This window comes from Phocoena sinus, chromosome 3, assembly GCF_008692025.1.
Source record: "Phocoena sinus isolate mPhoSin1 chromosome 3, mPhoSin1.pri, whole genome shotgun sequence".
Lineage (NCBI taxonomy): Eukaryota > Metazoa > Chordata > Mammalia > Artiodactyla > Phocoenidae > Phocoena > Phocoena sinus.
Genome location: NC_045765.1, coordinates 2,147,191 through 2,166,160, shown reverse-complemented (window position 1 = coordinate 2,166,160; position 18,970 = coordinate 2,147,191). Strand labels below are relative to the sequence as shown.

The 18,970-nt window shown below is 54.9% G+C and overlaps 1 protein-coding gene across 2 annotated transcripts in view; it reads left to right on the top strand.

Moving 5' to 3' along the window:
* TJP3 (tight junction protein 3) overlaps window positions 1-18,933 on the top strand; it is a 29,675-nt gene extending 10,742 nt beyond the window's left edge. The window contains exons 2-21 of one of the 2 annotated variants that reach the window (XM_032625753.1): window positions 1,762-1,818; window positions 1,934-2,043; window positions 2,775-2,877; window positions 3,121-3,469; window positions 5,170-5,273; window positions 6,330-6,489; window positions 6,767-6,875; window positions 9,289-9,347; window positions 9,581-9,647; window positions 9,796-9,952; window positions 10,819-10,927; window positions 11,071-11,308; window positions 11,888-12,099; window positions 13,448-13,543; window positions 15,802-15,872; window positions 16,289-16,499; window positions 16,588-16,688; window positions 17,026-17,313; window positions 18,276-18,322; window positions 18,702-18,933. In XM_032625753.1, the coding sequence (XP_032481644.1) occupies window positions 1,771-1,818; window positions 1,934-2,043; window positions 2,775-2,877; window positions 3,121-3,469; window positions 5,170-5,273; window positions 6,330-6,489; window positions 6,767-6,875; window positions 9,289-9,347; window positions 9,581-9,647; window positions 9,796-9,952; window positions 10,819-10,927; window positions 11,071-11,308; window positions 11,888-12,099; window positions 13,448-13,543; window positions 15,802-15,872; window positions 16,289-16,499; window positions 16,588-16,688; window positions 17,026-17,313; window positions 18,276-18,322; window positions 18,702-18,804 (2,742 nt within the window). In that variant the 5' untranslated portion in view covers window positions 1,762-1,770 and the 3' untranslated portion in view covers window positions 18,805-18,933. The remainder of the gene's footprint in view (window positions 1-1,761; window positions 1,819-1,933; window positions 2,044-2,774; window positions 2,878-3,120; window positions 3,470-5,169; window positions 5,274-6,329; window positions 6,490-6,766; window positions 6,876-9,288; window positions 9,348-9,580; window positions 9,648-9,795; window positions 9,953-10,818; window positions 10,928-11,070; window positions 11,309-11,887; window positions 12,100-13,447; window positions 13,544-15,801; window positions 15,873-16,288; window positions 16,500-16,587; window positions 16,689-17,025; window positions 17,314-18,275; window positions 18,323-18,701) is intronic. The other variant, XM_032625751.1, reaches the window with a different exon arrangement.
* The last annotated feature ends 37 nt before the right edge of the window (window positions 18,934-18,970 follow it).

Here is an 18,970-nt window from a genome sequence, read left to right as displayed (position 1 = left end):
TGAATGGGTACGTGCAATGCGCTCGCTGGCAGCGCACGGAATAGTGTTGCTTAGCAATATTATGCAGAGGAAGAAGGTCATTATTATTACTTCTCACAACAGCACTGTCATCTCTCCTAGAGGCTCCTTCTGCTATTCGTGCATGACTCCATGCCCGCCTCCCACACCTCAGCGCTGAAAGACGGGGCGGCGGGGGTGAGGGAGGTACCCATTTCACAGATGGGGAAGATGAGGCTGGGAGAGGCACCACCACAGCCAGCAAAGGGCAGACTGCAGGATTTGAGGCTCAGTTGAGAGAGCAGACCTGGCTCCCAGGGGTGTCCGTGAGGCCCTGCCCTTGGCTTTGTTTCCCTCTTCTCTGCCCCCTTCCTACCTCGGGGGAGCCTGGAATGCTGCTCTCCCGGGAACCTCTAAGAAAAGGCACCAGAACACATCACACCAGCGGAGGGCTCACAGGGAGTCCCCCGCTCTTGCAGTGCTGAGCTGGGCAACCAGGCTGGGGAGGGAGCGTCATTTCTACAAGGCCCCCAGGGTAGTGGGACAGCCCCGCAGAAGGTAAGGGATGGGTGGGGGCTGGCTTCCCGGAGGGCTCCACATCCCCCGCTTCTGCCAGCATCTCCCGGCTGAGTGACCTCTACTCCCGGAGCCTGTGATCTCATCTGTACCTTGGGCTTGAAAATAACAGAATTCACACCCCACAGCCCCACCCTCCAGCCCCACCCTCAACTGCTCTGTTGTCTTGGCAAGTGACTTCCCCTCTCTGTGCCTGGCTTTCCTCTTCTGTGACGGGGCATAATAGAATGCCCCTTAGTGAGCAGATTAAATGAGATCTTACCTGTGAAGTGCTTGGCGCAAAGGAAGCACTTCATTCATTCATTCATTTCTTAGATAGTTAGAATCTCTCCTATGATCCAGGCACTCAGGATCAACTTTGAATGAGGCAGATAAAAATCTCTGACCTCTGAAGCCAATATTCTAGAGGAAGAAGGGCAGTGACCAGATTTTAAAAACCTCGAGAGTGTCAAGGCATCACAGGTTCTGTGAAGGAGGAATCAGGGAAAGGAGGATAAACTGGTCTGTTGCGGGATGGCAAGCATTCCAGTTCCAGACAGGGTGGTTGGGAGAAGGAGGTGAGGGAGTGGGCCAGGTGCAGATCTGGGGGAAGAGAGATCCAGGCAGAGGAGATGGCTCGTGCGAAGGTCCTGGAGCAGGACCGGGCTTGGTGTGTGGGAGGAACATCGAGGAGCCCTGAGTGTCTGGAGCAGAGTGAGACCCTTGTGTCTGTAGGCCTTGCTAGATCCCCCCCACCACCACCACAAGGACTGAGCCAGACCTTCCAGAGGGACAGTGACAAGGACTAACATTTCCTCTGCTCCCACCACAGTATGGCACTATTAACATTTGGAGATGGGTCATTGTTTGTGGTGGGGTCTGACTGTGCACTACATGTAGGGGTTTGAGCAGCACCCCTGGCCCCCACCCCCTCGATGCCAGGAGCACCCCCCAATCATAACAACCACAGGTGTCCCCAGATACCACCCAGTGCCCTCTGGGAGAGGGGGTAGAATGGACCTGGATTGAGAACCACTGATTTAAGTCCATTTTGCAGATGAGAAAACTGAGATCTCAGGAGAGGTAGCAACTAACTCACAGACTTGGGCCATGAGAGTGTCAGAGCCAGGCTCCACACCCACCCAGGTATGGGGAGCCCTGATTGCTCTGATAGACCTCATGTCCACCTTCCCTGTCACCTCCCACCAGGTGCTGGACATGGAGGAGCTGACCATCTGGGAACAGCACACAGCCACGATCAGCAAGGTGAGGCCTCCCTCCCTCTGCGTGGGTGCTGATGGGAATGGTGGGTTGGTTCCTGCAGGACAGCCTTCGTCCCAGTGAGAAGCAAAATCACGTTCTGTCTCTCATCCCCCCTCAGGACCCCCGCCGAGGCTTCGGCATTGCAATATCTGGTGGCCGAGACCGGCCCGGTGGATCAGTGGTTGTGTCCGATGTGGTGCCCGGAGGACCAGCTGAGGGCCGGCTACAGTGAGTGTCAAGGCAGCTGGGTTCCGGCGGGGGTGGGGGTGGGGGGACACATCAAGAGGAGGGAACTGTGTGGGCCCAAACCAGGAGGCTCGAAAGTGCCTGGCGCCTTCCAGCTCTGTCAGTACGGGGCTTGGGGCTGGCAGAAGGACAGACAGTGACTAGCCCCCACTCTCCTCAAGGCACTGGTCCTCTGATGAGTTCTGGGGGTCATAGTGGCCCCAGGATGCTCCCGGAGCAAATATCCTGGAAACCTCTTTTTGGCTGGAGGGAGAGAGACCCAGTGTCCTGAGCCCTTGGGGATAGGAGGCTCCTGGGAGTTATGTTGGGAAAATGGTTCTGGGATCCAAGAGGCTGACGGGTGATATGGCTCAGCTCAGAATCAGCGACCAGCTTCAGAGAGAGAGAGTACGAAACGGACAGGGAGAGAAGGGGAGAAAAGCAGGAAGAGGGGGCCCGAGAGAAAGAAGTGAGGGGGTACAGGGACACCAGGTGTAATTGCAGCTTATGTTCTATGATTGCATTTCACTATGTGGGTTCTGCGATCAGCCCCATTTTACAGATGAGGAAACTGAGGCCCAGAAGGATAAATGTCTTCATGAGTCTGGGGACACCAGTAAATCAGAACCAGGCTTTGTACACATGGGGGTACCTTCCAGGGGCCCTCAGGGCAGGCCTGGGGAGAGGGGCTCCTGGGTGTTGTCTCCTTCCTGAGATCCGGCCTCCTCCCTCAGGACAGGGGACCACATCGTCATGGTGAATGGGGTCTCCATGGAGAGTGTCACCTCCACCTTCGCCATTCAGATACTCAAGACCTGCACAAAAGTGGCCAACATTGTGAGTGGGGGCTCAGTGGGAGAGGCAGCCCCTGGCTGAACCCCACTTCTTCTGGTCCTGTTGCCCATGGGCAGTATGAGTATAAGCTTCCCCAAGCAAGTGGAATCTTGTTTCCATTCACAGCTTGGATGTTAAGGCCCAGAGGGACCAGAGTCCCCCAGGGTTCCCCAGGGTCCGCCATGGGATGGGGCAAAGCCTTGAGCTGCCCCCTGCCACCCCGACCATTTCTGCCTGCCCTAACAGACAGTGAAGCGTCCCCGGAAAGTCCAGCTGCCCGCCACCAAGGCCACCTCTGGCCTGGGACACCAGGACTCAGATGAGGACGATGGGCCGCGGCGCTTGGACGAGGCTGACCACGGCCAGGGCTATGAGGGTGACACGTCCAGCGGCTCTGGCCACTCCTGGGGCGAGCGCTCCCGCCGGCCAAGGACAGGTCGCCGGAGCCAGGCCAGCAGCCATGGGCGCAGGAGCCCGAGCGGCGGCTCCGAGGCCAACGGGCTGGCCCTAGTGTCTGGCTTCAAGCGGCTGCCGCGGCAGGACGTGCGCATGCGGCCCGTGAAGTCCGTGCTGGTGCGGAGGAGAGACAGCGACGGTGAGCGTGGGGGCCACGTTGTCGGCAGTGGGGCTTGGCATCCCCGGGAACAGGCAGCACTGCTGCCCCAAAATCTGATCACATGTGGTGTGTGGTCAGCAGAATAATGGCCTCCAAAGATACCCACATCCTGGTCCCAGGACCTGTGGATGTGTCACCTCATAGGGCAGAGGGAACTTTGCAGGTGGGGTTAAATTAAGACCCCTGAGATGGGGATGACCCTGGATTCCCTGGGGGGCCTAGCGTCATCCCAGGGTCCTTATAAGAGGGAGGCGGGAGGGTCAGAGGCAGAGAGAGACGGGAGATGCTGCACTGCTGACCGTGAGGATGCAGGAGGGGCCGCGAGCCAGGGATGCGGCGCCTCTAGAAGCTGGAAAAGGCGGGAACCGACGCTGCCCTGGAGCCTCCGGAAGGACCAGCCCTGCCCACACCTGGATTTTAGCCCCGTGAGGCCCATTTCAGACTATTCGATAAATTTGTGTTGTATTATAGCCATTACGTTTGTGGCAGTTTGGTACAGCAACGGGAAACTCACACATCATGACATCAGTAGACTGTTGAGGGATTAGTAGGTATAGAACAGTAGGGACGTGATCTCTCATTCCTGTCTTGAGTCAATGGCAGTATTGTGACCTTGGAATTCTGGTCATGATGCGACAAATGACACTGGGATATCTACCCCACATTGTAATTTTAATAATCCTGAAAACGCTCATCGTGATGTCACTGAGTATTGGGGTTGTTAACCCTAAGCCGCTTTGGTGATGTCATCAGGGTGTTGGGAAGGGGCAACCTGGGCTCTGCTCCTTCTCAGGTGCCTGCCGCTGACTGCTGCGCAATGATATCAGAATCCCTGCCCCAGGGCCTTTGCACGGGCTGTTCCCACCACCTGAAATGACCTTCCCAAGACTCCTGCAAGGGTTTGCTCCCTTGCTTCATCCAAGACCCAGCTCAGACGTCACCCCCTGAGAGAGGCCATCCCCCAACACCTGTCCCCAAACTGCCCCTCCGTGGCCACTCTCCCCACCTCCTGGCTTATGCTCTCTCTCTTTTTTTCTTTTAATACTTTTAATTTTTTTAATTAATTATTTATTTATTTAAAAAATGTATTTCTTTTTGGCTGCGTTGGGTCTTCGTTGCTGCGCGTGGGCTTTCTCTAGTTGAGGCGAGCAGGGGCTACTCTTCAGTGTGGTGCACGGGCTTCTCATTGCAGTGGCTTCTCTTGTTGCAGAGCACAGGCTCTAGGTGCGTGGGCTTCAGGAGTTGTGGCTCGCGGGCTCTAGAGCGCAGGCTCAGTAGTTGTGGCACACGGGCTTAGTTGCCCCGCAGCATGTGGGATCTTCCCGGACCAGGGTTAGAACTTGTGTCCCCTGCATTGGCAGGTGGATTCTTAACCACTGCACCACCAGGGAAGTCCCCCAGCTTTCTCTCTTCCCAGCGCTCAGCATCACCGGGTGCTTGTGTGTTCCACCTCCCCCAACTACAGGGGACCGGGTCTGCTTTGTCACCCGCCGACAGGCACCTTTCAGGGGGAGAGTGCCCGCTGGAAAGGGGCAGCAGGCTGAAGCCTGCTGCCTCCCTGCACGACAGCAGCCTGGAAGGTGGGATGGTTGAGGGCAGGCGAGAAGGCTGAGGTCTGAGAGCCCCTGGCAGCCCAGAACCCAGGCCCTGCCTCAGTTTCCCTCCTCTTCCACGCACAGATTTCGGGGTCAAACTGGGCAGTCAGATCTTCATCAAGCACATCACAGAATCGGGCCTGGCTGCCCAGAACAGCAGGCTCCAGGAAGGAGACCTCATCCTACAGGTGAGCCCCTTCTTCCTGTCAGGGGGCAGGGAGACCGGGGCCAGAGGGTAACTGTTACCGAGGCATATGGCACAGTCAGCAAAGCTGGTTCTGAACCACTTGCCTCCTGCATTGTGGCCTGTTTCACAAAGGTTGGAGATGGCTACGCAGGATTTTCCCCCCTTCCCCCCATCTGCTGCAAATCCATTGCCAAATGTCGGTTTCTAGCACCCCCTTTGGGTTGTCTGTTTCTAGTATCCCCAGAATCACATGACGTGCTGGCTACAGCACTGATTCATGGGCCTGCCTTAGGTGCCTGGATGCTAATGGTCCAGAGACCAGGCTTTGAGGAGCAGCTCTGCCTTAAGAGCTTGGTTTCCTTCTAGACTCCTCCCCTGAAAATCTGTTTCTAGTGATTCCTAGTGTTTGATATACAAATCATTTCTGGTTGATTGTTTCTAGAGCTTCCTCAGAGTTATCTGTTTCTAGTGACCCTGAAGAATTGTCTGTTTCTAGTAGTTTGGGGCTGACACTTGAAACAGAGCTTGGAGGTGGGGCTGGGGGGCTAGAAGGGTTACTGAAAACAGACATTCCCAAGAGAAAATGTTAGCAATGGATTCCTGGTGAGCGGAGATGACACTAAATTTCTCCTAGGAATTGTATGTTTCTAATCAACTTCTAGATGTCTGTTTCCAGTACCTCCCAGAGATTGTCTGTTTCTAGTATCTACATATTTACTCCCTCTCCCGCAATTAGAGTTGTTTCTAATATCTGTTCCCAGTGTCTCCTGAGAAATTTCCCCCTCTGGGGAAATGAGAGTCAATCCATTTTTAATTTTTCCCTAGCGCCCCCCCCACCCCTCTTAGAAAATTGTCTGTTTCTAGAATTCTTCTGGAGGTCAGTTATTGGCATAGTCTCCTCTCACGGCAGGAATGCAGTTCTATCATTTTCTGTTGAGAATGTCTGTTTTTAGTAACCCCTGAGGGTTGTGTGTTTCTAGTCCCCCTCACCAAGGTATCTGTTTCTAGTATCCCCTATCTCTCACGAACTTGCTTCCTCCTTCCTGATCCCTTTTAGATCAACGGGGTGTCCAGTGAGAATCTGTCACTGAGTGACACACGGCAACTGATCGAGAAGTCGGAAGGGAAACTGACTCTGCTGGTGCTCAGGGACCGGGGCCAGTTCCTGGTGAATATCCCTCCGGCCGTCAGCGACAGCGACAGCTCCCTTCTGGAGGGTGAGGGGCCAAGAGGCCAGCCCTGGGAGGTTCAAATGGAGGACCAGGGAGGCAGGCTGTGCCAGGCAGGACCAAGCAGGAGTTGGGAAGCCTGGCCCTGAGAGGCTCAGAGAGGGACAGAAACTTGCCCAAGGCCACACAGCAAGTTAGGGCTGGAGGCCCTCAGCTGAGCCTGACTCTGATCTGGGCCCCTTTGCTTAGAGGGGCCTGATGTGCCCCTCTGTGAAATGGCAGCCTGGAAGGCGTGCCCGTGGCTGAGACACGCTTTCCCCCGCAGACATCTCAGACCTCGGGTCAGAACTGTCTCAGGCGCCACCATCCCATGTACCACCGCCACCCCAGCATGGGCAGCGGAATCCGGACGCCAGCCGAACCAGCTCCCCCATGTATGTAACCTCATCGGCTAGAATGGCCAAGTGGGATGGGAACATGGGCCTGTCTTTTCCAACATGGGGTAGCCTTGAGGGTGCAGTCATGGCAGCCTGCCTGGAAGAGGCCTCTCCTTCCACACACAGTCCTTCTTGCCTCCTTATTGTGGCTCAGGGTTCTCGGTCCTGGGAGAACCAGATATGGACGGACTTAAGCAGAAGGGATAACAGAATTTTACAAGGCCTAGAAGACTTCAAAATGCATAAGCCCTGTCACTGAGCAAGGCTTTTAGAGAGTTCTCTTGGGAGTGAAATAGCCACAGCTGTGTGCAGGGATTAGAGGATGCTTATTCGTTATGATGATGTTTATAAAAGGGACAGAGTGGCAGTTACTTTGTTAGTCTCCTGGGGCTGCAGTAACCAAGTGCCACAAACTGGTCGGCTTAGAACCACAGAAATTTATGGTCTCAAAGCCCTGGAGACTGGAGACTCAAGTCACGGTGTCAGGGCCACACTGTCTCTCAGGGCTCTTAGGGGGAAATCTGTTCCAGGCCTTTCTCCTAGCTTCTGGTAGCCTCCAGCATTCCTTGGCTTCCAGGTGGCCGTCTCCCCGCTGTGTGTCTTCATGTCATCTTCCCCCATGTATGTGTCTCTGTGTCCAGATGTCCCCTTTTTATAAGGACACCAGTCAGACTGGATTAGCCACCGCCCCCACCCCAGTATGACCTCAAGTTCACTAATCACATCGTGATGACCCTGTTCCCAAATGAGGTCCCATTCTGAGATCCTGGGGGTTAGGACTACAACAGGTGAATTTTGAGGGTACACAATTCAACGCCTTAAAAAACATGACTGCACAACACTTGGGGATTAGGTAACGGGCACCTCATTTAAGCCTGCAGTCCCCTGTGAAGTAGGGGGTTGTATCTGTTATCTACAGCCGCATAACAAATGACCCCCAAACCTGGCCGCTTGAGATAATGGTAAACATGTATTACCTCACTGTTGCTGAGAGTCAGGAATTGGGGACGGCTTAGCTGGGTGGTTCTGGTTCATGGTCTCATGAGGTTACAGTCAAGACGTGGTCTAGGGCTGTGGGCTTTTGGGAGTGGATGATCCCCTTCTAAGCTCCCTTGCATGGCTGTTGGCAGGAGAACCAGGAGGTGGGGGTCATTGCGGTCCATTTTAGAGGCCAGAGGAGGGCCCACGCCAAGGCCCCAGATCTTAACTTCACCACTAATTAGGGCACTAACTAGCAGTGACACAAGGAGATGGTGTGTGTGTGCTTGGCCCGTAGTGAATGCTCTTTATTACAATTGCTATAATATAATCCTTTCTTGGGAATATTAGACAGCCATGAAACAGGATGTCTCCGAGAGTATATTGAAAAGGTCTTGGGAAAATGCTCTTGGCATTGTGTACGGTGAATGAACCGGATTGCAGAATGACACGGGGCAGCATCTCAAATGGTTTGGGGGACTCTTGTGTGATCTTCCCGGGGATTCCATGGGCACACAGAAGGATCTGTGGACAGACAGCTCCAAGTAGCTTGATGTGTTTCTCCGATGCAGACCCTGTACTCTTTGAACCTGCCCCGTAAGACCTGGGCTGGGGGTACATCATTCTCAAGTGTCTTTCCCCACCCCCAGTCACTCAGCACTGGGGGTTCATAGGCTGTATGTCGGAAATGCTAACATATGGCCTGATCTTGATTTTCTTTCAGAAGTCTATATTTCCTCACCGTTTCTTTGAAAGCATCTGAAAGATCTGGAAAGTAACTCTTCTGTGCTAACAGTGGGTTGATTTTTCAGGGAACTTTCTTTCCGTCCTGTGCTTTAACTCTGTGTTAGTCTGCTCAGGCTGTTAACAAAACACCATAGGCAGGAGGCCGGAAGTCCATGGCCAGGGTGCTGGCATGGCCGGTTCCTAGTGAAGGCTTCTTCCTGGCCCATGGACGGCCTCCTTCCTGCTGTGTGTTCCCACGGTGGAGAGAGTGATCTCTGGTGTCTTTTATAAGGACACTAATCCCGTCATGGGGGCCCCACCCTCATGACCTCATGTAAACCTGGTCACTTCCAAAGGCCCGCCTCCTAAGACCATCCCACTGGGGGTTAGGACTTAAGCATATGAATTTGGGGGGACACAGACATTGTGTCAAGAGCACCTTCTATAACTTTTCACTAATATTAAAACAGTAAACATGACTGTCACAGGCTCACCTCATTTTGAGGCCTTGACTCGACTCAGCCATCCCAGGGCTCGGAGGAGGAAACTCGGGCTCAGAGAGGGGAAGCAGAGGGCCGGAGGTCACACAGCTGCAGAGGGGCAGGACCAGGATTAGAACCCGAGTGCCGATAAATTAAAATTCTTCTAAAAATTGCTGCTCAACATCCCCCCACCCCCACCTCACCCCAAATCTGTTCCCCACCAGGGAGAGCCCCCAGCTTCGGCAGGAAGGTTCAGTGGATTCTAGGACGGCGTCAGAACCAGGTGAGCAGAGGGTGGTGACTCTGAGCACCCCTCTGATTTTTCTGATCGCAGCCAATGAGGCTCTACCGAGCAGAGTGGGGAAGGTGGGCACAGACCTAAGAGGCCAGGGACAGTTCCCTGGGAAGAAGCGGGGGGCTGGGGGCTGCACTCCAAGAGGCAGGGACACCCCCCAGCAAAGGTTTGGTGGCTGGATCAGTCTGTGCTCGGGGAAAAAACTGGCTGTTCCCTTTCAGACTCCCCGCGGCGAAGGAGCTGTGATATGCACAGCGTGCCTAGCGGTCACAGCGTGGAGGACCACGGGTATGCGCTCCAGGACAGAGGCCCCCAGCTGAGAACCCGCACACCCGGGCTGCCTCCTGCTTCCCATCACCTGCCTTCTCGCACCAGCATGGGGGTGGGGCTCTCCCATCCTCGGCCTGATGCCGACTGTCTCTGCCTCACTGCTCAGGTACAGCCCCGCCTCGCGGGTGGTCCGCTTCCTCAAGGGCGCAAATATTGGGCTGCGGCTGGCCGGAGGCAATGACGTGGGCATCTTCGTGTCCGGGGTGCAGGCGGGCAGCCCGGCAGATGGGCAGGGCATCCAGGAGGGAGATGAGATTCTGCAGGTGAGCGGGGGAGGCTGGTGGTGGGCCTGCTGGGTGGTACCCGAGTCTGTTACTGCTTGCGTGTCCTCCCCCGGGGACCCCCTGGGGACTGGCAAGACCCCTAGAGACATTCAAACATTTTAAGGGCTTCCCAGCCTGGGGCATGACCTTGATGATTGGGTCATGACCTTGTGCATGTCACATCCTTGTTGTCAGTGTCATGACCTCGATGTCCAGCTCACGACCTTTCCCAGGTCACTGCCTCGTTATCGATGTCAAGTCTCCTTGTTTGTGTCACTGAGTTGACCGTGTCCTGACCATGTTGCCTGGGCCGCACCCTTGATCCCTGCGTCCATCCACAGGCCCTTTCTGTGCCACCTCCAGTCTCCCGTGTCTGGGTCGTGGCCTTATCCAGGTCGCGCCTTCGTGGTGTGTCTTTACCTCCATGATAATCAGTGTCTGTGACCTGCTGTCCGGGTCTGTATATTGTGTCCCTGTCATGACCGCATGTCTGTCTTGACTCTTTCAAGTATCACAAAATTCTCACCAGTGTCCTGGTCCTGTCACAGCAGTGACCCCTCATTCCCATGTCTCGATGTTGACAACCCACAGAGCCTCGGTTATGCCTGTACCGATTGCATTCCCTGTATCCTGGTTTCTGGGCCAGACCTTCACGTGTGTGTGTGTGTGTGTGTGTGTGTGTGTGTGTGTGTGTGTGCCCCTTTCGGAAAGTGCCCCTTTCGGGGCAGTGCCCCTTTCGGAAAGCCGTCCCCCAATCTCTGGGGCTCTTGACAGCAGCTCTGGAAGGAGTTGGGTGGAGGGCTTTGTCTGGAGGAAGAGCTGGGATCTTGTGCCCTTGTCCCACCCCTGCACCCACTTCCCGGCAGGTGAATGATACTCCATTCCAGAACCTGACCCGGGAGGAGGCTGTGCAGTTCCTGCTGGAGCTGCCCCCGGGCGAGGAGGTGGAACTGGTGACGCAGAGGAAGCAGGACAGTGAGTGTGTGTGAGTGTATGTGCGTGAGTGTGTGAGAGCGTGTGTGTATGTGAGAGTGGAGCTGGGATCCACGGCCAGGCCCTGGGGAGGGGTCGGGTCTGGGCTGTGGCCCTGTTAGCTCAGGAAGCCTCCCTGTCCACAGTCTTCCGGAAGATGGTGCAGTCTGGCGTGGGCGACTCCTTCTACATCCGCATGCACTTTGAGATGGAGCCCAGCCCACCGTCTGGCCTGGGCTTCACCCGCGGAGATGTCTTCCACGTGCTGGACACGCTGTACCCCGGCCCTGGGCAGAGCCACGCCCGCGGAGGCCACTGGCTGGCGGTGCGCATGGGGCGTGACCTCCGGGAAAAAGAGCGGGGCATCATCCCCAGCCAGAGCAGGTGCGGACCGCCCACTGGGACAGGGCACAGCATCACTACTTAGCATCCTTGGTGATTCCCTCTGGGGAGCCATGCAGAAGGCTCAGGGCTGACCAGTCAGCGCTTGTATGAGTTTCCTGCAGGTGCTGTAACAAATTACCACAAACCTAGGGGCTTTGAACAACACACTTTTATCCTCTCATGTTCTAGGGTCAGAGATGAGTCTGATGGGGCTAAATGCAGGCGTGGGCAGGGCTGGTTCCTCCAGAGGCTCCAGGGCAGCATCGGTTCCGCCTTTTCCAGCTTCTACCCTGGCTCGCGGCCCCTCCTGCATCCTCACAGCCAGCAGCGCAGCATCTCCCGTCTCTCTCTGCCTCTGACCCTCCCGCCTCCCTCTTATAAGAACCCTGTGATGACACTAGGACCCCCGGGGAATCCAGGGTCATCCCCATCTCAGGGGCCTTAACCCCACCTGCAAAGTCCCCTTTGCCGTGAGAGGTGACATATTCACAGGTCCCGGGATTCGGCCTTGGACATCTTTGGGGCTGTGATCCTGGACCCCGGACCCCGGTGCTCACTCATCTCCTCTCTTCTCTCCAGGGCAGAGCAGCTGGCCAGTCTGGAGGCTGCCCAGAGGGCCGTGGGGGTCGGGCCTGGAGCCTCGGCGGGCTCCAACACACGGGCCGAGTTCTGGCGGCTGAGGGGTCTTCGTCGGGGAGCCAAGAAGACCACCCATCGGAGCCGTGAGGATCTGTCGGCTCTGACCAGACAGGGTCATTACCCGCCATATGAACGCGTGGTGCTGCGAGAAGGTGGGCCAGGGTGGGAGGGGCCCTCAAGTAAGAGTGTTCAGAAGCCACAATCCTCACCTCTCTCCTTCCACCCAAAATACCCCCTTTTGGTTACTTTAGGATGAAAATACACACGCACAAAACCAGCACATAGATCCTTTCCCTACCCGAGAACCAGGGGTAAAAATACACCTCATTCAGATTTCAGGAAGGGAAGAGATTAAGCTCTTGCCCACAGCCTCAGGGCAGAGGGATTAAAACCAGGTGCTGAGGCTTTTTAAAGAAAATGGCAGGAGGGTGGGAATAGCAGGTGAGCCAGGACGGGAAAGGGCTGAGCTGCTTTCCAGCTGCTGGTCCATCGTCCAGACGAAAAAGACTCAAACATAAAAGGCTACTTACTGGGCTTCCCTGGTGGCGCAGTGGTTGAGAGTCCGCCTGCCGATGCAGGGGACACGGGTTCGTGCCCCGGTCCGGGAGGATCCCACGTGCCGCGGAGCGGCTGGGCCCGTGAGCCATGGCTGCTGAACCTGCGCATCCGGAGCCTGTGCTCCGCAACGGGAGAGGCCACAACAGTGAGAGGCCCACGTACCGCAAAAAAAAAAAAAAAAAAAAAAAGGCTACGTACTTAATTTCTACCCCCAGCCAACGAAAGTTTAGAAATCTGAACATATCAAGTTTTTAAGAGCAAGAGAGAAGGAGAGGAGAAAAAGAGAGAAGGGTCAGTTGTAAAGAGTGGTCTGCTTACTCGCTTTTCTCCGGCCAAGATGCCTTCTGCACCCACTTCCTCACTGGTAAAAGGGAGTATTGGTGAGGCCAGGGGTCAAACAAGCTCTTCCTGCAAAGGGCGAGACAGTATTTTAGGCTTTACAGGCCAGATGGTTTCTGTCCAAATGACTCAACTCTGCAGGAAGGCAGGAGAGAGGGGACATGCTGGATGTGGCTTTGTGCCAATAAAACTTTATTTACAAAAACAGGCAGTGGATCAGATGTGGCCTGAGGGTTGTAATGGTGGTTGCCAATCACTGAGTTAGCTGGGTTCAGCTGCTCTGACAGACCCCAAACTGTATAAACAAGAAGTTTCCTTTTCAAGTAACAGTCCCAGGATAAGAAGGCCAAGAGGTCTCACACCTTCCCTTGAAGGATACAACCCAGATTTCACACATCATTCTGCTTGCATCCCATTGGCCGGGATGTAGTCACATGGCCATCCTTAGCTTCAAGGGAGGCTGGGAGTTGTAGTCTTTAGCTGGGCAGCTATGGGCCTGGCTAGATCTACTATGGAGAAAGTGGAGAGGCAGTTGCACAAGAAGCTAGCAGCCTTTGCCCCGCATGGGATCCTGATTCTTGTCATTGATTCTCTGCCCTGCAGCCAGTTTCAAGCGCCCGGTGGTGATCCTGGGACCTGTGGCTGACATTGCTATGCAGAAGTTGACTGCTGAGATGCCTGATGAGTTTGAAATTGCAGGTGAGAAACCAGGTCCCATAGCAACCTCACTGGTGAATCATTTCATAACCCTTTCCCAGGTTGAGGCAGCTTGATAAGGGGGCTGCTAATGATGCTGTTTGGGGGAAAGAGTAAGAACAACCATGCCAAACATGAGGCAGATCAGCCGCCAGCAGCCCCTCCAACCCCTGGGCCAGAAATCCTCAAACAATCTTGCCACCCTTTACCTGGATAGAGCCTCAGAATCCTTCTTAACACAGTTCACCAAGCAGCCATTGCCAATGGAGCCAATTGGACAATTGCCATTTGTCTGTCTGTTCAAGAAATTTGTCTGTTGAGCTATAGACACAGCATCGAACGAATACACAGGGTCTCCTGAGGAGACCAAAAATGAACAACTGCAGGAACAATTAAGCTAGAGTAGGGAATCAACAAATTACAGCTCCTGGGCCAAATATGGCTGTCTTTATTCAGCCTGCTAATTAAGAATGGTATTCAGAGACTTCCCTGGTGGTGCAGTGGTTAAGAATCCACCTGCCAATGCAGGGGACACGGGTTTGATCCCTGGTCCGGGAAGTCCCACATGACGCGGAGCAACTAAGCCCGTGTGCCACAACTACTGAGCCCATGTGCCTAGAGCCCGTGCTCCACAACAAGAGAAGCCACCACAATGAGAGAAGCACATGCACCGCAATGGAGAGTAGCCCCCCCCACCACAACTAGAGAAAGCCCGTGTGCCACAACGAAGACCCAATGGCAGCCAACAATAAATAAATTTAAAAAAAAAGAATGGCATTGATATACTTTTTTATTTTATTTTATTTTTGAAATAGGTGTGGCTCTTTTATTTATTTATTTATTTATTTTTGGCTGAGTTGGGTCTTCGTTGCTGCGCGTGGGCTTTTCTCTAGTTGCGGTGAGTGGGGGCTACTCTTTGTTGAGGTGCATGGGCTTCTCAGTCCAGTGGCTTCTCTTGTTGTGGAGCATGGGCTCTAGGCGCACGGGCTTCAGTAGTTGTGGCACACGGGCTCAGCAGTTGTGGCGCACAGGCTTAGTTGCTCCATGGCATGTGGGATCTTCCTGGACCAGGGCTCAAACCCGTGTCCCCTGCATTGGCAGGCAGATTCTTAACCACTGCGCCAGCAGGGAAGCCCAAGAATGGTATTGATATATTTTAAATGGTTAAAAAGAAGTTAAAACATTTTTTTTGTGACGTGTGGAAAGAACTGAAAGCTGCAACTTGAACAGGTACTTGTACATGAAGATTCATCATGATTCACGGCAGCCAAAAGATGGACACAACCCAAGTGTCCATCGACAGGTAATGGATAAATAAAACGTGCTCCATACACACCGCGGAGTATTATTCAGCCTTAAGAAAGGAAGGAAATTCTGACACTACAACATGGATGAACACGGAAGACATGATGCTCAGTGAAATAAGTCAGATACAAAAAGACAAACACTCTGATTCCACTCACAGGAGGTCCCTAGAGGGGTCACATCCACAGAGACAGGAAGTCGATGGTGGGGGCCAGGGGCTGGGGGAGGGGGATGGGGAGTCAGTGTTTCACGGGGACAGAGTTTCAGTTTGGGAAGATGAGAAAGTTCTGGAGATGATGGTGGGGACGGTTGCCAAACAGTGTGAATGTACTTAATGCCACTGATCTGTGCGCTTAAAAATGGTTAAGATGGTACATGTTATGTTACACACATTTTACCACAGCAAAGAGAAAAAAGGCAAGTATGCGTCCCCCTCCTTTTAGGCCCCAGCGTGCCTTCTCCCTCAGCTGCCATACTATCTAGGAGGGCTTCCTAGAGGAAGCAGTACTCCATCTCATGTCCTAGAGGACACATAGGGGATGGGAGAGTAGCTTCTTTCGGGTCACAGCCCAAGCAAAGGCCCAGAGTCGGGACCGAGCCTGGGAAAGTGAGTGTGTGGAGCACAGACTATGCATCCGTCTCCCCATCATGCCAGTCGTTGGCTCAGTGACTCTGAGCCGGTGACCGTATGTCCCTGGCTCAGTTTCCCCATCTGCCAGTAACAGCCACTCCTGTTCAGGAGGAGGAGGTGAGGGTCGTGGTCAGGAGGGGACCCAGTGTGGTGTCAGAGGCGGGGCCAGCAGGAGCTGCTGCTGCTGCTGCTGGCGTTAGGATTTCTCTCAAGGGCCATGGGGAGCCGTGGTGGGTTCTTGAGCAGGGGAGGGGCAGGGAGACATGAACTTGAAGGGCCAGTGGACTGCCCTCCCAAAGCTGCCAGTCGCCTCTCCCCTCCACAGAGAGCATGTCAAGGACCGACAGCCCCTCCAAGATCATCAAACTGGACACCGTGCGGGTGATTGCAGAGAAAGTAAGCAAGGCTCTGCTGTGGGTCCCATTTCACGGATGGGGAAACCGAGGCCCAGGTCTCCAACCTGTTCTGGCCCCACACCCCGCAAGTGTGGTTTTCCCCCTCTTGGAGGCTTTGTGATGTGGGGGACTTGAGGGAGACAGAGCCTGCCCAGAGTCACACAGCAGCAAGTCCTGGGAAGAGGCAGAGACTCAAACTGGGGCTCTGGTGCTCAAGACACTGTGGCCTGGGCTATCACCAAGCCCCACCCCAACATGCTGGCCTGCAGGTATGAGAGGCTGGGGTCCACTCTGACCTCAGACTCTTCATCTCTGTCTCTCTGATTCTTCACCTGTCTCTGATGCTCTGTCTCTGGGTGTTTCTCCCTCCACTGTCTGTCTCCCTCCCCCACGGCCCCCAACTTTGGCCCAGCCCAGGACAAACACGCACTCCTGGACGTTACACCCTCAGCCATTGAGCGCCTTAACTACGTGCAGTACTACCCAATCGTGGTCTTCTGTGTCCCCGAGAGCCGGACAGCCCTCAAGGCACTGCGCCAGTGGCTGGCCCCCGCCTCTCGCCGCAGCTCCCGCCGCCTCTACGCTCAGGCCCAGAAGCTGAGGAAGCACAGTGACCACCTCTTCACAGGTGGGGCGGGAGCTCAGGGTCTGGGGTGGGCGGTGGGTCCTGGCCTGAGTCTCCCAGCCATGCTGATACCCCTCCCCACCACCCGCAGCCACCATCCCCCTGCAGGGCACAAGCGACTCCTGGTACCAAGAGCTCAAGGCTATCATCCGCGAGCAGCAGACGCGGCCCATCTGGACGGCCGAGGACCAGGTACCTGTGAGGGTTTGGGAACAGTCACAGTTAGGGCTGGGTTAGGGGCCATGGCCAAGGCCCAGATTTGACCTGAGGCTAGGATCTGGACCTGGTTCCTGGGGTGAGATGGGATTGGGGTCTTCTCCTGACGCTGGAGTCAGGGTTGGGGCTCAGCTCAGATTTGGGATCTCAGTCTGGACCAAGGTCAATGGTCAGAACTCACCTTGGGGTCAAGGATTAAGGCTCAATTTGAGGTTGAGGACTGGAGTTTGGAAGGTGGTGTCCCGGGTCCGGGCTTTTCTCTAAGATCAGGGAGGGCCGGGGCTTGGCTCAGCCAGGCCATGTGCACCTGCAGCTGGACAGTTCCTCAGAGGACAACCTGGACCTCCCTTACCGCAGCCTGGCTGACAGCTCCGCGGATCTGAGCTGCGACAGCCGGCTCAACAGCGACTATGAGACAGACGGTGAGGGTGGTGTCTACACGGATGGCGAGGGCTACACGGATGGCGAGGGTGGGCCCCACATGGACGTGGACGAGGGGCCCCCGGCGCCAGCCCTGGCCCGGTCCTCGGAGCCCGTGCTGGAGGATGAGCCTCAGATCCTGCAAGATCACGGGAGATCCTCGGGTCACCAGGGGACCCAGGTGAGCAGAGCACCAGGCTGGCCCCAGCAAGGGTCTCGGGATGGGGCTGAGACACCTAGGGAGCCTGTTTTCTGCCAGGATGTCGAGGAACAGATACTTCCCTGACCAGATCAGTAGCTTGGACCTGGATCTAGGGTACTTGAACCACTGAGTCACTTAAAGCAAATATTTAACTTCTGCATGAGTTTGCTTATCTGAGATACAGGGATTGATGGTAAAGTCTTGATGTCACAAACTTGTTATTTTGTTGTTGTTGTTTTGTTTTTTGGCCATGCAGCTTGTGGGATCTTAGTTCCCTGACCAGGGATCGAACCTGGGCCCCCTGAAGTGGAAGCTCTGAGTCCTAACCACTGGACTGCCAGGGAATTCCCACAAGCTTGTTGTTTAAACAGAATACACTTAGTCCAAGTCCCGGCCCATGGGAGTCGGGTGTTTAACAATAACAAATATTGACTTAGCACTTATTCTCTGTGCGGCTGCCTCAACCTCCAAGGTGCCTTTCTGTGAATTTCACAAATTCCTCCAGACCCTCTCTAGGGAAATGTAAAAATGTACGAGTCTATGATGTCTCTGGTAGAATGGTGCTCCGTGGGGTTGTGCAGTACCCGACCTGCTCAACTGTCCATGGCATCCTGATTATGGGGCAGGCTCTCCTCTAAGCACTTGACATATACGAATTCATTTATGAACTCCTGACAACAGCCCTCTGAGGAAAGTCACAGATGGGAAACCCTACTCCCCCTTTGCTGACAGGCTGGGAGATCACAGCCAAGGCCTTCCTCTGTCCCAGGCTGTTTTCTCATTTAAAATTGGGGATGAGCTCCAGACTTCTGTGGGGGCAAGGAGAAAGCCTGTGGGTAGCACTGTCGGGGGCAAAGGTGGGGCGGTGGGATGGAGTGGTTACTCATCCCAGTTTATCATATTTGGGGGATAAGCGTTAACCTCCTTTCTCCCTCTGCTAGGTGGATGGCCGCCACTCACAGGGTCAACGGCAACAGGACAGCATGCGGTAAGAGCCCCTGTACTCCACATTGGGGGACCTCAACCCTCCCCCTGGGACTCAGGGTGTGGGGTGGAGAAGAGACCTAGAACCAAGCTATGCCTTCGTGGTGTTGGGAGCCTACTGAGTGAGACAGAGCCAGACAGAGCTACTCCAAGCCCCATATAGTCAGCGCCATGGGAGTAGGAATCCTCTTCCTGGGAGGATTGGGAGGGGTCCCTGAAAGAGGAGAATTTGGAGCGGGCTTTGAAGGATGTGTAGAAGTTTGTCAAGTCTTGCTCATCTCTGACTGCAACCCACTGTGCCTAGCCCAGAGTCAACTCAGATAATGGTAGGTAAGTCCACACCCTCCCCACCCACAGCCTCTGTTCTATTTTCTGATCCCCAGGACATATGAGCGGGATGCTCTGAGGAAAAAGTTTACACGAGCCCGAGATGTGGAGTCCTCTGACGAAGATGGCTATGACTGGGGACCGGCCACTGACCTGTGACCCCTCCCAGGTGGCCAGCTGGCCTGTCCTCCCTTTTTCTCCCTGGAGCTGAGACTCAGCTTCCCACACAGAACCTGGGAACCTGCCTCCCTCTGCCCGGTCTTTAATAAATGGAGTATTTTCACAGCACTGGCTTCTAGTGACTTCCAGGGACAAGGGGCCAGAG